We start from the raw sequence: 17,801 nt of genomic DNA on the forward strand, positions 1-17,801 counted from the left end.
AATACCCTTAGATAAAAACATAAATTGACTATGTCACATTAAAATTAAAAATTTAACTTAGAAATACATGTCAAGATTTTAAAATTTAGATACAAATTAATTACAAATAAATCATCATAAAATTCATCATCATCATCATCATCATGTCAGCCGATAGCCGTCCACTGCTGGACATAGGCCTCCCCCAAGGCTCGCCACTCCGACCGATCCTGTGCCGCTCGCAACCACCGAATTCCCGCGACCTTCACCAGGTCGTCGCTCCATCTTGTTGGAGGCCTACCGGCAGTTCGTCTTCCGGTACGCGGACGCCACTCCAGAACCTTCCGGCCCCACCGGCCATCAGTTCTGCGTGCAATGTGCCCCGCCCACTGCCACTTAACGTTTGCAATTCTGCGAGCTATGTCGGTGACCCTAGTTCTACTGCGGATATCATCATTTCTGACTCTATCACGCAGAGAAACCCCGAGCATAGCTCTCTCCATTGCCCATAAAATTACATATCTAAAAATGAAATAATAATAATAAAGAATACATATAATTTATTGTATCGCAAAAGTTAGTACTTACGGGTATTCTGAGTAAGTAAATGTTAATTTTTATATGAGAAGGTAAAATCGTCACATATAGGTACTAATGTAAACTACAGGCAAACCAGTTTTTTCTATAAAGCGATACCGCGCTGCTTTGCTCTTTTCACGATCTTACGTAATTAACTGTAAGGCAACCACGTTCGACTGACTTCAGACGTTTGCCGTTTTTCTTTTAACTGCAAGACTGGTGCCATAGAGTAACTTATACTAGAGCGGTACTGTCATAGTAAATTTTGTAACCCCAGTAAATTCACTGCCATCTGTCGACACACTTTAAAACTAAAAATGAAGATTTATAAAAATACGATAAAATGTATTTAAATATAGATAAATGATTTTTTTTATTTACATTAATTATTTTTATGATTTTGACCTATGTTCCTTAACTGATATGCGTTAACATTGTTAAATAACAAACGAAACCGTCAACGCCATCTATACGACAGTAGGCCAAAACTAGTAGCGCCCTCTGAACGAGAATAAAATTTTCTTGATTTTCGAGGCACGTTTTTTCCTTAGACTGTATCCATATATTACGGAGTTATATCTATCTTTGCTGGTGCTAAATAGTGCTATTTTTAATACCTCTAGCATCAAATGAAGCTCCCTATAAGTTTTTTTTGGAGCAGCTGTCAAATAAAATGTTTGTAGACATTTTTTGGACTAAGAATATGATAAAAGCATATTTATTCAATTATTTTTTAAATAAAGCCCAACCAGGGGCCCATCATTTAACGCGAAAGGTATATGTAATTAAATTATGTCCTTAAGCACATTGTGGAATTTAATCTACACTGATATTCTATCAATACATCTACAGTGCCAGAATTTATATAATATTTATTGCAATTATGCAATGAGTATTATAAGTTTGCTCAGACTTCGTATACACTCGTATTCATTGAAATAAGATAGACAATTTTTAAGCCCTAGGCTGCTCCCACTTAGCAGTCATATAATTTTAACTACACCTTTGTTGATAAATGAAGAAAGTTGAAAAATGAAACATTTTATAAATGTTTTGCATCATCCTTAGTCTAAGCTTAACGGATACTCAAATAGAGACAAGGGGGATGTCACACTCATGTCTTAGATATGTATTCTTGTTTGATACGACAGCGCAGCGATGCACACTGATTATCGGAAGTCATTACCGCTGGATAACAAAGGGATCGGCTTTGTAAAACGGGGCGACATACCTATCTGTTTGTACTACAAAGCGTTTCCTGCACAGAGCGGTAGTCATACAATATTCATTTTCTTTGCTTTTTTGTGATCATTAAGAATCTCATTTTGAGCTAGATTATTTAAAAATAACCAGCAAGTGCGTTGCATCGTGAGATACTTTAAAAAGTTCTCGTAACCTTTTTATGTATTGTATCTATTCCGTAATATTCTCGTGAATTTATACTGAAAGTATTTATTAAGAGAATGTTAAATGTAAATCGTTAAGCTAACTTTTTTTACATCGTGTTTTAGAATTGCAACATTAATACACATTTTTTTTAAAGTCATAATAGGTATAATTTAAATAAAACAAAAAAGTGTGTGAGTGTAATCTATACGCGCGATTGGAGTAGCTTCTTCGACGATGACGTTTATCGCTATGTTGGCACTTTGACGTGTGTCAAATTTTTATCACCTGTCACTATGCATGTCACTTTCGCACTTACATACTTGTTAGAACGTGACAGGCATGGTGACAGGTGATAAAAATTTGACACACGTCAAAGTGCCAACATAGCGATAAACGTGCTACCGTGCTAAGCCCGCTGTTGTGCGTGTGTCACTACTGAGCGTTACTTCCGCCAGAGAAAAAATCTGAGTTGTGTGGGGAAATATGTTTTACTGGGTTTCCCTTGATTTTGCTCTTTCATTATTCGTGAAATGTTAAAGTTCTGTGATGATCAATTATGTCTTTGTGCGGATATGGACAGACTAGGAGTGACCTCTGGTACGTTTACGTTTGTTAGCGATGCCCATGGCAGTACTCGCTGGCTCGATCACTGTCTGGTTACCCAGGCAGCGGAGCAATCGGTAACTAGCATACGGGTGCATTATGGGACAACGTGGTCTGATCACCTAGCGTTGCAAGTTGAGTGTGACATAGATGTCTTGAGGCCCCAGTATGCTCCTAGGATACCGGTGTGCGGTGGGGGATTCGGAACGCAGCACAAATCGAAAAGTATGTTAGCATTTGTAACGAAAAGCTTCGCGAGATTTACTTTCCGTGGGAACTGTCTAATTGTTGCGATAGGTTGTGTAGTGACATTAATCACAGAGCCATAATTGATCGTCTCTATTTGGATATTGTTAAGTCTCTGAGGCTTGCGGCTGTGGAGAGTAGTTGTGAGACACCTAGACGGAAGCGTGGTGTGGTTGGTTGGAATAAACATGTTTATTTGGCACATAGGGATGCCAGGCACCATTTTCAGTGTTGGTTGATGTATGGGAGACCTTCCTGTGGACCTTATTACGCTCGTATGGTGGAGTCAAGGCGTATATTTAAATCAAGGCTGAAGTGGTGCCAGGATAATGCCGCACAGATAAGGATGGATATTCTGGCGGAGCAACACGCTAAAAAGGACTTCCGCAATTTTTGGAAGCAGACTAATAGTCTCAACCGTAAGCCGTGCGCCCCGCTTAGTGTAAATGGAATTAGTGAGCCTGTGGAAATAGCTAATATGTTTAAAAATAGCTTTAAAGTTGAATCACTGCAAATCACGGCGCCCACCGTTCAGTCGAGTTTAAGGGGCAGCTCGGGTCCACTTACTACCTTCTCGGCTGGTGAGATCGCCTCTGTCATACGTAGTATGACTAAGGGGAAATCACCAGGTCACGATAGCATAAGTATTGAGCACCTTAAACATGTCGGTGTACATCTGCCGCGCGTATTGTCCATGTTTTATACGCTGTGCATACGGCACTCTTACTTACCAGACGAGTGTATGAAAACGGTGGTGGTACCAATAGTCAAAAATAAAACCGGTGATTGCTCAGATAGTTCCAACTATAGGCCCATATCATTGGCTACTACCATTGCCAAGGTACTGGACGGTCTGCTTGACCGACAGCTTTGTAAATATGTTAAATTGCATGATGCTCAGTTTGGTTTTCAGCATGGGCTGTCGACTGATGCAGCTATTTTAAGTCTCAAGCATACTGTCCGGTACTATACGGAGCGGAAAACTCCAGTATACGCGTGTTTCTTGGACTTATCTAAAGCCTTTGATATGGTATCATATGAGCCACTGTGGCATAAGCTGAGATCAGAAACTAACCTGCCAGATGAAGTGATCGGTATTTTTGATTATTGGTACAAGAACCAGGTGAATGTAGTAAGATGGGCAGATGCATTATCAGAGGAATACAGGTTGAAGTTTGGAGTGAGGCAGGGTGGATTGTCATCTCCTCGACTCTTCAATCTGTATGTAAACGCCTTGATAGAGGATCTCAGCAGCACCAGGGTTGGCTGTTGTGTGGCAGGTAAAATGGTAAACAACATTAGCTATGCTGACGATATGGTGCTGTTGGGGCCCTCGGCGTGTGCAGTTAGTAGGCTGCTTGGCAAGTGTGAGAGGTACGCGGTGGCTCATAGACTTAGGTACAACACGACGAAGAGTGAGGTTCTCGTATTTCAGTCGCGCGGTTTTAAAGTGGACAGAGTCCCAAATATTATGTTGAATGGAGAACCACTAAAAAAACCGAACTTGGGTCACTGGGTCACGGAGTGCCTCTCGGACGACTTGGACATTGAGAGGGAGCGTAGGGCGCTGGCTGTTCGGGGGAATATGTTGGCCCGCAGGTTTGCGCGTTGCAGTAGGGAGGTAAAAATTACCTTATTTAAGGCTTTTTGCCAGTCGTTTTATTCGTGCTGCCTGTGGGTGAACTATACTCAGCGGGCAGTCAGTGCCTTAAGGGTGCAATATAACAACACGCTCAGGATGCTGTTGGGATTGCCCAGGTATTGTAGCGCTTCGGGCATGTTTGCGGAAGCGCGAGTAGACGGCTTCCATGCCATTATTCGGAAGCGGGTCGCCTCCATCATGCGCCGTGTGCGCGAGAGTAACAACAGCATACTGGGCGTGATCGCTAGCAGTTTAGACTCCCCCATAGCGAGACACTGGAACAGCCTTCATGTAGTGAGTTGACCTGACGGAATTTTGTTGACATTATTAATATTTATTTTGTATGTGTTGAATTTTTGTAATGTGCCTTTTTATGTGAGTTGTGTGTGTAATGACGGAAATTTTAATTTAATTTAATTTGATTTAATTTTAATTTAATTTAATTTAATTTTAAGATTTGTTTTGATGTACCTATTTATTGTTGTTTTGATTGTGCTCGTGATTTTAATGTAATATGGATCTTGTTATCTGCAAGAAAGAAATACAATACAATACAATACAATTACCGAAACAAATACAAATATCGTTTAACCGAAAATTTCCTGCAATATTTTATCGTGCAAAATCACAACTTGTATCATATCACAAAGTAAAACAGGAGCTCAGAAACTTCATACGGTTTTCGGGGTATAAAAAGTTGTTGCCATTGTATTTGTAAAAAAGTTGAAGAGAAATACGACAAAGGTCATGTTTGATGTCTTGAACACAAATATTTAGAGCAGTTCAAAGTCAACTGTAGATTGTGAAATTTTTGAACGTTTTCTTATAATTTGTTAGACCAAGTAGTGAAAATGTTACAGTATGTTATATTATATATTTGTGATCTACTTACAAAGCCCTTTCATTTATTTAGGTATCCAACATGGGGAATCAATAACCGCTGAACCGATTTAGATGAAACTTGGTATGGGGATAGTTTGAGCTGTGGGAAAGGATATAAAGGAAAAAATGTGGTGGAAATGTATAGTGTGGACCAATTTGGGGGTGAAAAAAGGATGGATTGAATAGCAGGTTTGTTTAAGAATTAAGGTACACAAATTACTAATTCCACGCAGACGAAGTCGCGGGCAAAAGCTAGTACTCGTATATTTGTGTTCAGGGCATCAATCATCAGGTATAACATTTTACTATGCTAATCATAGTTTAAATGTATCTCTGGCAATATATAATGTTATTTTCTAATTTTTGTTCTTGTCTTAGGTTTTATTCGTTTACAGTCTTACAAAAACCGAATGGATATTATATATCTTTACCTCTCTGTCTAATCCAATGATTTTAAACCCATCAGTGCAGTGTTTTGTCCGCACAACTGCATTACTGACGTTTTCACAAGAGCTGCCCGTTACCCGTCAAACAACTGATTGATTAAATTAATTTTTAACAAGCAGAAACCCCACCCAGAGGCCGTGAGTTCAAGTCTCACCCAAGGCAGTAATTTTTCCACTTTTAAATTTATTCTAAGCTTAACTGATTGGTTAGTCAACTCTTGCTTGATGAATGAGCTAGCGACGGGACACAAGCGGACCCAATGCGTAAATATCGCTCATGCTTTACGCGCTCACAATACAGATCACTTTCCTACTAAATCAGGTGTCTCCAAAATACGGCCCGTGAGCTTTTAATTTTGGCCTGTGGCAAGAGAGTCAAAAGGCTATACAATCCGGCCCGCGAAAAGAAAGCGATAGAGCCGAACGGCAATGGCCTTCGGCTTTAACTATAAAACTCCCGTGAGACTTAAACATATTAAAATTATTTTAAAACGGGTCACTCACATATTATACAGCTCGACATGTTTCGATCCAATTTAAGAGGATCCTCTTCACAGAGCAACGACATGTCTTCACTGGTCGGCCAATGAAGACGTGTCTTCAATGGCCTTCGGGTTTGGTTGGAGTGATCTGCATTTATTATATAAGGCCAAGTTGCACATCTCGACCATATATTGCATTTGTGTATGAGTCCCGGAATAAAGACGGACTGCTCTAGTGTAAATAAAGGTTTGTATTGGATGCAGCTGACTGGTGTGCCGCAAAGTTGGCAAGTGTAAGGTAAACTACTCGTGTACTCGTGTAACATGCTCCATAATGGCATGTGCAGTCCATCGAGAGGTAATCAATGATTTGTGTTGTGCACAATGGTTTTATTGTGGAGTGAATACTTTATCTAAGTGTTAAATAGAGGGAGCACTGTGTTATTAATTAGCGAGAGTAGGGATTCCATTATGTTGTAATATTTGCTGGTATGTTGAATGAGTATTTGGAAATTCCAGATTTCTGTTTAGTTTATTTTGTCAGCTAATAAAAGTGGTTATATAAGTAAGATTAACGTAGTTAATAACAACTTATGAGAATTAGTTGAGCCAAAAAAATCTTGACTGTACTCTTAATTATTTTAATTTTATTAGAATGACAATTTAATAAAAAGTTGTTAAGGGAAGTAATTCCTTATATTTTCTATGTCAACACTGCACAACTATTACCAAACAGGAACATTTTACTCTTACTAATTAAGTTACGTACTCTTGGAACTTTAGTTTGTTTGTTCTATCCTTGCCTCTCGTTGCATTTCGTTATCCCTGTCCACTGCAGCTTTTCTTGCGCCCTGCACAAATGAGGCAAAACTCATTTAATGGTGATAAATGTTAAATGGGTGTATTAAATGGTGTCCTCCGTTTTTTTCGCCGATTAAAAATAGTAAACAAGTGCTGAGGTTCTTCACAAGTACTTTAAAGAGGACTAAATTCCGGGCGACTGTGTACCGTTGGAATGTTTCCAAAATTGACAAATTTCCACATATAATAATTATAGAAACTTGTAACATTTTGTACGGAGATCTAAATTTTCTATTTCCCAAATAGAAGTTTCCATAATTACCAGTGCAACTATCACCAGTTTGGCACTGACATAAATGCTAGCAAACATAACTTATTTTCTACGCATCTCGCTCATACTGGCATAGTGCAAGCGAGATGTATAGAAAGTAAATGGCATACTTAGACGTTAGCGTATAATATAAGTCAGTGTTGACACTGTCAGTGACTCGTGGTACGAGTACCGAATGATGTCTCCGAGAACATTTTCAACATTTTGGAAACTTTTCATAACCTGCTAGATATGATAAGAAGCTTTAGTAATCTCTCGTGTTTGTTTCAGTTGTGGTGTTGTGCGCGAACCCCGGCACGGTACGAGAGATCATGCTGGCAGCAGACGAGCTGAACATGGTGTCCTCGGGTGAATACGTCTTCTTCAACATCGAGCTGTTTTCCAAGTACGTTTGCATTGTATATCGACTTACCATCTCATTATTACCGTCGTTATAAAATACCGTCATCATTACTTTTAACACTGATTTAAACTTTCACGATTTTTACTCATTATTATTTACAACGACGGGACTTAATCGCGTAAAATAAGTTTTAAATTTACCTCCGACGTTTCGAGGACGGCGTTGTCCCCGTGGTCTCGGAGAAGACTGGCTAAAGTTGACATCATCATCTTCTAGGCGCGCGATAACATACAAAATTCACATGGGATATAATTAAATGCACACAAAACACATCATGTCACCATATTCGATCAAGTAGAAGACGTTTGAAACTTGTGCCACTATGAAGTTCTTATTGAATTATTTCGCTCTCGTGTCGCTGATACCTCCACCATTGATTTCCCTTGGGACGTGGCCCGTAATTAAACTACCTACGATATTTACCTGCTTTCGTTCCAAGACCCATTTAATTTTAACAGATTTATAGACTCAAGAAAGCTCAATATTGCGTCAATTAGTTCACGCAACAGCGTATTTTTTAATATGTTATCTGCTGTTGCGAACGCAACCTTTTATTTGTATAATGCAGTAGCTAAACGCAGCCGTCGGGCTCGGTTACTATGCGGAGGCTTTCCTAAAGCACCAATAGGAGCGCTCCACATAACTTGTATCGCGGCCAATTAGAGGCACCTAAATTTAAACTACCTTTTTACTATTCAAATTTAGCTTAATCACTCTCGCATCAGCCTCTATACTATGACCACCACTTCTACACCCTTCAACCGTTTTCGTCAACTGTACCTTGTTGTAACGTAACTAGCACCTATTCAAGATTATAAGTTTACTTCAAATCGAAGTCTTTTTATTTGTCGTCGAGGTTGTACGGCGGCTACATCTGCTATTATCGCTAAAATACATTTTTAGAATCTAATACTAGTTGATAAAAAGGAAAATGAACATAATCCGAGCAAACGCAGCAAATAGGTTGGTAAAACAGTTTCACCACTTTCTCGGCGAATCTGAAACTCTTAAATACTTAAGATCTATACAGATATAACAACTACTAACATTAAGCTAACACAAATTAAACTAACATAACTAATAACTATCAGGTTTGTTAAGAAGTTTGAAAATAATGGAATCGACAAACAGTGGTTCTTATATAATCCGGTACTGTCAATCATAAACAAAAAAAAAACCGCAATATTACGATAAGTTAATTTCATAACTTTGTGATGTCACAACAATAATATATATACCTTAAATAAAAGATATGTACTTGAACCAGAAAATACTTTTGTTTTTTTATCGTTACTTATTTTACGATATATATTGCAAGAAATACTTGTAACATGTATTTCCCAAGTAGTGAAGAGTTATCAATATAACAGATACGAACTTGGAACAAAATTAGATTTCCGCAGCGCTCAAGTGCTCTTGAAACATACGAGTAGGTATATACCTATAAAATGAAATAGGACAGGCGCATTTATCCACTCACTTCTTTCTTTGTCATTCACTTATATCTCTGATTTTGTGAATAATAAGATATAAGAACAATATTCTACTGGCAAAAATATAAATACGATACAGGAAGTTCCTTACAATATTGGCTGTGACAATATTATTATGCTCTTAGTAGCAGGAAGACGCCCAGGCGTACTTAATATAAATTACTTAGGTATCACTTACAGGAACAAATAAAAATCAACATAGCTCATTATATTCACAGTAATACTTTGTTAGTAGAAAGTGGTATTTAATTATATTTAATCATATTTCAAATGACATATATTCATATTTTACATACAATATTGCGAGTACATTTGTAAGAATTGAAAACCATTAGTCGGTGCCTGATTACAAAGTATCAAGTCCAAACCACAACCGATATATCAAATTTTGTTTCCTTTTTACATCAGTTTAGCATCAGCATCGTCTAAGCAGCCGTGGAAGGTGGAAGGAGACACGGATGAACGCAATGAGCGCGCGCGGCGAGCGTACAGCGCCGTGCTCACCGTCACTAGTCCAGCTCCTGAGAAAGAAGAGTACTTAGAATTTTCGGATCAGGTATGTTTATACAAGTATACCAACAATGCCCAATGGCGCTATCAAAATATATATAGACACCTGAGGCTGTTGCTAAGATAACTATCATTTAGCGACAAACGCCAATCAAAACGTAAAAATGTATCAGCATTGACACATGCGACAAGTCAGATACAGACAGATATTTAAAGATGTCATTTTACATTTCCGTGTCATAAACTGTATTTATCAACAGGTGAAAGAACTAGCAGCGAAAAAATACAACTACACTTTTGGCAAAGACGAGGTGGTATCCACATTCGTCGCCGCGTTTTACGATGCTGTGCTGCTGTACGCTTTGGCATTAAACGACACCTTGAAGCAGTCCCCTGAGCCTAGGGGACGACTGGACGGGAAGGCTGTCATTAATAATATGTGGAATAGGAGTTTTCAAGGTAATTAAAAAAAGTTTCTACCGAGAATTACGCAATGAAGGTAGGTACCTGTACCTACGTTGGTGTAGGTAAATACGACACATTAATGTTTGTCAAAGTATGTTTAACAAGAACAGACAATTGAAATGTCTTGTTTGCCATATAACAGGCAGTTATTATTTGTTTATTGAAAAAGTTATTCCTTTGTTAAAGTTGGACTTCGCTTGAAGATGCCAGATTTAGACAAATTAAAATAACATGCAACAAGGTATGTTGAGATGGTTTGGACACGTGGAAAGAATGAGTGAAAGAAGGCTAACAAAGAGAGTGTATAAGGGAGAGGTAGAAACGGTAGTTGGAAGGGGCAGACCTCGGCGGACTTTCTCTGATCAGATCGGGGAAATCCTGAAGAAAGGCCAGGTCAAGAGCACCCTAAACCGGCGAGCGTGTATGAGGAATGTTATGAAAGTGAAGGAAGCGAAAGAGGTATGTCAGGACCGTAGCAAGTGGAAATCCGTGGTCTCTGCCTACCCCTCCGGGAAATAGGCGTGATTATATGTATGTGTATGTATGTATGTAAAATAACATGCAAATGTTGTAATTTGTGTTAATAATATAGAGACGACCTTTAAGTTTAAGTACAAGATATTTATAAACTATCAAACAACATGATGAATCATCATAACGATCAGTCAGGATTTTTTTGGTGCTGGTGTTATGACAAAGAGTGACATTGATTAATACTCGTATTGTGATATTTTTAGGTATCTACTAAATAACTTATATGGCAGTAGGTTATTGTGACTGTGGACTTTCTGACACTTAGACATTTGTATATGCCCCTAATATGACCTGCAGAATATAAATATTATTCTAATAAGTATTACTGTTCTAGGTATAACTGGCGAGGTTATAATAGACAGCAATGGCGACCGTGTGGCTTCCTACTCACTTCTGGACATGGATCCCAATACCAGCAAGTTCCAGGTGAGTCAGTTGTACGAAATACGTACAGTACGGATATGATGGTCGTTCTTGTCTACGTGACAGCGTGATAAAACGGTGTCCGTCACTTTTTATCCCGCGGTGTTAAAAAGTGACAGTTATTTTATCATGTTGATAAAGCCATCCATAATACGCCTGCAGGTATTCTTACAGGATATCGCATTTAGTAGGGATCAAACGAAGGTCACTTATGTGCTACTTTAGGGCATACCCTGGTCAGTTTTAGTACCTAAATACTTTATATCAAACGAATTTACACGAACAAAAAACAAAAAAACTAAAAAAATAAATAATATAATTGTAACGACTGATTATATTACCGTCAACCGGGGTGAATAGGGATGGATGGGATGAATAGGGATAAAACTTAAAATGTGATTTACCCTACAATTTCTTTACTGACGCAGATCGTATCATACAAAATCTACTATTATTTTCAATCGAATCATACATTTTACGAGTATGTGGGTATTTTTTAAGAAATTGTCAGGTGAATCACATTTAAAGTTTTGTCCCTATTCACCCTAGCTATCCCTACTCACCCCGGTTGACGGTACTTATTTTATTTTTCAGTCGGTATTTATTTTTCAGTTTTTTGATTTTGTTTTGCGGAAAACCATATTAATAACACGCGAATAGAAAGGAGCTTATTAATCAGTACTAACCCGTTATATTTACTTGTGTAATTTAATTGTAAGCACTTATTTAAAAAAAAAACAATTATTTGCGAGTTTAATTTCGCGATGGGAACATTTAGCTGTATCCCTTAATGGGGCAGGGGGCATTTTTTACCACCATGATCTAGACTTTATACAAATATTGTGGAGTTTAATTTCTGACATCCTCCCGCCCCATTAAAGGGTATGCAGTAAGTAATAAGTATAACGGGTTAGCACCAACAGGTTGAACAATTTAAATAAAATTGAACCATGTCAGCATTTTTATAACATTTTGGTTGTAATAGATTTACAGTGCTATAAAAATATAGCAAACATCAAGAAAACATGGTTGGTTAGCATGGTTGGTGGGCCTTAGTAATGTGTAGTTAAAGTTTTGTACTAGCGATATTATGAAATAATTACATAAAGTTCGCTTAAGAATCACAAGTACCTAGCCGCCGTCAGACAATGGAAGTTAGGCTCTCATTTCAAAACGCCGTGCTGAAATAATTCATGAAATTTGGCATGAACTTTCAAATGAAATTATATGTATATATATCTAGTCGTTTTAAAATGAGTCTTACTTTAATTTTATGAGAGCGGCTTTTTAGCGGCGGCTTCTTGTGACTTTTATATGAAATCAAAATATAGGTACTATACTAATCGATCTGTGCATATCTACTTAATTTTCTTATCCAATTTTTCTACAACTCATATTTTACTTCGAGCTGCGCTCTAATACATCGTTTACTATAATTACAATCTATGTTAATACGTACCATAGAGTAACTTATACTAGAGCGGTACTGTCATAGTAAATTTTGTAACCCCAGTAAATTCACTGCCATCTGTCGACACACTTTAAAACTAAAAATAAATATTTATGAAAATACGATAAAATGTATTTAAATATGGATAAAAGATTTTTTTTATTTGCATTAATTATTTTTATGATTTTGACCCATGTTCTTTCTCTGATATGCGTTAAAATTGTTAAATAACAAACGAAACCGTCAACGCCATCTATACGACAGTAGGCCAAAGCTAGTAGCGCCCTCTGAACGAGAATCAAATTTTCTTGATTTTCGAGGCACGTTTTTTCCTTATACTGTATCCATCTATTACGGAGTTATATCTACCTAAATCAATTCACTCGTTAACTAGTAACCTTTTACTAGACAGTATTATCTCTCCTCACAGTGGGTGGGTGCTCTTTTTTGGATCATTAATCTCAATGTTATATGATAGTACACACAATTCGTTTCTTGTAAGTCTGTCCTACGTCTTTTACTCTTACTAGTCTATAAGAAATCTCTTAAGATTAGAGCTGTGAGGAATAAAATGTGACTGTGATTTGTGAAGATAGTTCCTTCGAGTCCATTAACTGTAATCTTTCTTTTTTACTTCTAATTGTAAATATAATTGTGTTTAGGTACCTACACAGTAATTAACAAAGTTTGATAAACTGTCTTGTTTTCAAACTATTAGTGCATAATTAATAACGAACCAAATTTATGATTATTAGTATTTAAGTATTATTGCGGGCTAAAGTTAGCGCTTCCAAGTTATGCATTGTCTTGTTTGTGTTATCAAGAGAGGGTACTTTTTTTAAACATTTAATATTAAAAAATTAAAGCAACTACTAAGTTTTTCTACATTTGGCGGTCGTTTTGCTACAAAAAAAAATTAAATTACACAAAGACGATTTCGCCAAATCCATTTCATCAGACCACAGAGGGTCTCGCACGCCTGACGCCCGATCCATTTGCCCTGATAATACTCGGTCTGACTTTAAACGCCCTCGGGGCCCCAAATATTCTTATCGGCTTCATTATGAGCCTGTATTATCTCGACAATTTTTCATACTTAAGCTATGGGGCTTAGCAGTATGGGCATGGGCCCTGAATTGTATTGGAGCTGCCACAATGTGGGGTAAGGGGAGGTAATTAGTGCGTGATTTGCTTTTTGACAAGATAAATGAAGCGGCGGAAAATCCCTTCTCTGTTTTCGTACTTGTAACCTTACTCTGGGAGTGTATTACTCCAAAGAGGCATGTAAATTACCCTAACGTGCTTTATTTTATACTTCAATTTTAGTAAGGTAGAGCTTAACGTGGGTGCGGAGTGTTAGGGGCGGCGACGCGCGTGTAACTCCTCTGGAGTTGCAGGCGTACCTACATTGGCTACGGAGACTGCTTACCATCAGGGCCGTATACTTGTTTGCCACCGACGTAGTATAAAAGATGTACACGGCGAACATGCCGGAAAACTAAATTTAGATATGAGGGAAAATTCAAATAATGTGATGACTAAAAAAATTGTATTACCTATCATTTAATGTAGGTTTTAATATCTTTAAGTACTTACCTCTGTTTACTTTCTCTTTTTTTTTGCCCCATGGTTGTACTTCCCCATCTAACCTTATATAAATACTATTGTTTTGTTATAAGGTACCGTATTTTGTTCGTTTTGTTTATACTCATTTATAGCTTCCACCAACAAACACACTTAAATGTATGTATCTTTAATAAAAACTGACTAGGTTATTTGATATAAACCCAATTTTCTTATAATTCATCCAAATACCCTTCTTCATTATTCTTCCTTGTTATATTCCAAGCCCTTCAGAATTAAGATTGTTATTAGTGTTATTACTTATTTTACTAAAATGATTATTCTGAAATTGGAAAATACATACCAAAATTACCAATCTAACATAGCGATTTCAAACTGTAGACAGTCTATTAAACTGCTAAGAAGAACTCAAATCTTAACATAATCACTATAACCAGGGATTCCCAATCTTTTTCAGTACGCGGCGCACTTGCAAGTTTAAAATTTCGGCGGCGGCGCCCGAACCTAGCTAGGCTATTCGAAATAAATAGGTAACATGGTGAGGAGGATTGCCTCACGGCGCCCTTCTCTACTGTCTACGATGCCCCAGGGCGCCGCGGCGCACAGTTCAAAACTGCTAAAACAACATAGAACTGTGGACTCAATCTTGAACAAGATAGACAGAACTGGGAACCTATAATGGCAAACATTGTACTAAGGAGTATAAACTCTCCTAGTTGTGGTTTATAAAGCGCAGTATGTAAAGATCAACCTTTAATGAGATTCTCCAGAGGGCGCTAAAATAAAATACGGGGGAAGAAAATTGCTTGTTTTATGATGCATTGCATGCATAATCCAATTTATTGCTGAAACGACGACAAAGAAAACAGGTAAATCATTGTTTATGACATACTAGATTACGTTCTCTGAATAATGTGTAGTTCTACTTTTATAAAATGAATTATCGGCAAACTGTTTACGTACCGACTTGCTCAACTTATTGGGTTTATGTTACAATGTTAGCTAAAATAAAAACCGATTATGTGTGAGTCGAACCATCATCGCTTGACCACTTTTTATTTTGGTTTGTATGTTAAAACCGTTATACAGATACATTTTTTTTATAATGACAATAGAACATTTCAACAGTCTACCTATGGTTCTTGAAACAGAGCCAGCTGACAAACAGATAACGGACCGACGGAAAAATACTACCTACGTCTATAATCAGTTCCTACTTTTTATTGTTATATTTCCCAGTATTATTAAAGTCCTGGTTTAGTTTTGGTAACTGTGAATTGTACATTAATTGGCTATGAGCTACCAATCACTACGCTGAACCAACACATCCGCTGTCAATTTGAGACGGATTTAATGTGTAAAGCAAATTGCGCATAACAGTCGTATTAACTAAATTGTTACTGACTAACGGCCTGATGTAACTACTGTTGCTTTTTCTGTATTTAATAAAATATCTAATTTAATTCGATTTCTCAATATATCATAGGTAACTTGGATTCAAGTTTGTTTGTTTAACAAGGCAGTATGGCTTCCTTTAGCCCTGTCCAGATGGACGAAATAAAATAAAAACAAGTTTGTTTAATTGCGCAGTTTAGACGATAGTGGACGACCGCTTCAAATAGTCCCCATTTCCCTTCCCGGGTATTGTGTATAAAATATTTTTATACAAATTAATGTATAAAAATATTTTAGACAACGCCCTTAGTTTGTTTTTTTTTTTTTTTAATTCTTATAAGAGATAGGAGCTTTTAAAAATTAGTACATAATTTGTTTTTTGCTTGTAACTTATAATAAACAAAATATTGAAAAAAAAAACTAATTTTATAAACATATTTTTCATATTGTCAATATCCAGAAAGGAAAATGGAGACTACGTTTGCCTGCCAGTCGTTCCCTTTCCTCTTAAGCTAGATCACAGGGCGGACACGCTATACATCAAAAATCACTTGCGTTTCTATGTGTGAACGGCACGTCTGTACACGCGTCATGCGTCATAGTGTGAGTAAGTTACTTAAAAATAGTACTGAGCGGCCGGCAAACGGCCGTCAATGTGCTGTCGCGGGGCGAGGTAATTCGATTCGGGGCGGGGCGGTGCGTGGCCTTTCTGTATGATAATACCATTACTTATTCTGTGGCTAGATGCCGCAGCGAACGTGCTTAAGGGCCCGCAGGTTCGTGCGTACAGAACGTGTTCGGGACCACGGATATCATGTTTTTGAATTTTATTTTGTTGTAAATTTCTAAAAAAGAAAAAGTAATCGGTGAGTACCCCAAAAAAAAAACTTTTGAAGCAATTTTTATTTTTTTAGCATTTGTGCATAAATTGTTTATAAATTTTTAATATGTATTTTAGACCTATGTTCGTGATTTTTTTCAATCGAGCGAAAGTCAAAAAATCAGGATTCGAATTCGAAAAGTCCCTAGAGAAAATCCTCAAGATTGCTAATTATTTTTTGGCAACCGTAACATTATAAAAACAAGCGGTACGATTTTCCAAAACTCCGCTCTCTGAACCTACGGCACCTTATCTCCTAAAACACTCGTAGACAACTGTACAGTCGAAGGCAAAAATATCGATCCTGATAAATGGCTCAAAAATATGTGAACACGACTTTATTTTCTAAGTTGTAAGAGCGTACACATATTTTTGAAACTTTGGTAATGTATATATATTTATGCCCTTGACCGCAATTCCGCAGAGTGGCATTATTTGACATTTCGGGGAGTGTGCGATGGGATTACATAATTTAATTCCCCCATCTCCATTCTGTCACCGTGGGACTAGACGCGGACTTGCGTTTCACCCTTACGTCGTTACTCTGCCACTGATTCGTACTAAGCGCTATGCATCCAGCTTTATCATACGAACGGCTAAGGAGTGGAATTCACTTCCTGCAAATATATTCCCAGTCCACTATAACTTGGATCTTTTTAAATCAAGAGTGAATAGACATCTTTTAGGTAAGCATGATCCATCCTAGACTGCATCGGCACTTACCATCAGGTGAGATTGCGGTCAAGTGCTTGCCTTTTTGTAATAAAAAAAAAAAAAAAAATAACAGCAGTAAGGATTTCATTATTTTCATAACCACATAGCGTTCATTATTTTAATTACCGTGTAATAAGAGCATTGCGTACCGCACATTTCCCCCTATTAAGCGCTTTATGTAACTGGAATGAACCACGAATTAAGCATGAATTCAATATGGAAACATTTAAAATACCGACAACAATAGTATTAATTTACAAATGAGTTTTGTAACTGGGTAAAACTGTAAATAGTTCATCTCGCTTCACTTCAGTTTTGGAACAATTTATAATGAATAGTTTTTTATCCGATTACGGAATTAAAAAAATACAAACAGAAAGGTCTCATGATTGTAGCTGCAGCAGTTTTATGAACTAGGCGACATATCCTACAATTTTAATTTCCAAAACCGGCCAAGTGCGAGTCGGACTCGTGCACGAAGGGTTCCGTACCATTACGGAAAAAAAGAGCAAAAAAACACGTTTGTTGTATGGGTGCCCCATTTAAATATTTATATTATTCTGTTTTTAG

The 17,801-nt window shown here is 37.4% G+C and overlaps 1 protein-coding gene across 3 annotated transcripts in view; it reads left to right on the forward strand.

Annotated features, from left to right (window-relative positions):
* Positions 1–17,801, forward strand: part of LOC134755617 (atrial natriuretic peptide receptor 1-like) — a 278,568-nt gene that overhangs the window by 235,904 nt on the left and 24,863 nt on the right. For all 3 annotated transcript variants that reach the window (XM_063692118.1, XM_063692127.1, XM_063692111.1), the window contains 4 exons: positions 7,651–7,765; positions 9,685–9,832; positions 10,047–10,245; positions 11,120–11,211. In XM_063692118.1, the coding sequence (XP_063548188.1) occupies positions 7,651–7,765; positions 9,685–9,832; positions 10,047–10,245; positions 11,120–11,211 (554 nt within the window). The remainder of the gene's footprint in view (positions 1–7,650; positions 7,766–9,684; positions 9,833–10,046; positions 10,246–11,119; positions 11,212–17,801) is intronic.

The sequence above is a fragment of the Cydia strobilella genome, chromosome 1, assembly GCF_947568885.1.
Source record: "Cydia strobilella chromosome 1, ilCydStro3.1, whole genome shotgun sequence".
Lineage (NCBI taxonomy): Eukaryota > Metazoa > Arthropoda > Insecta > Lepidoptera > Tortricidae > Cydia > Cydia strobilella.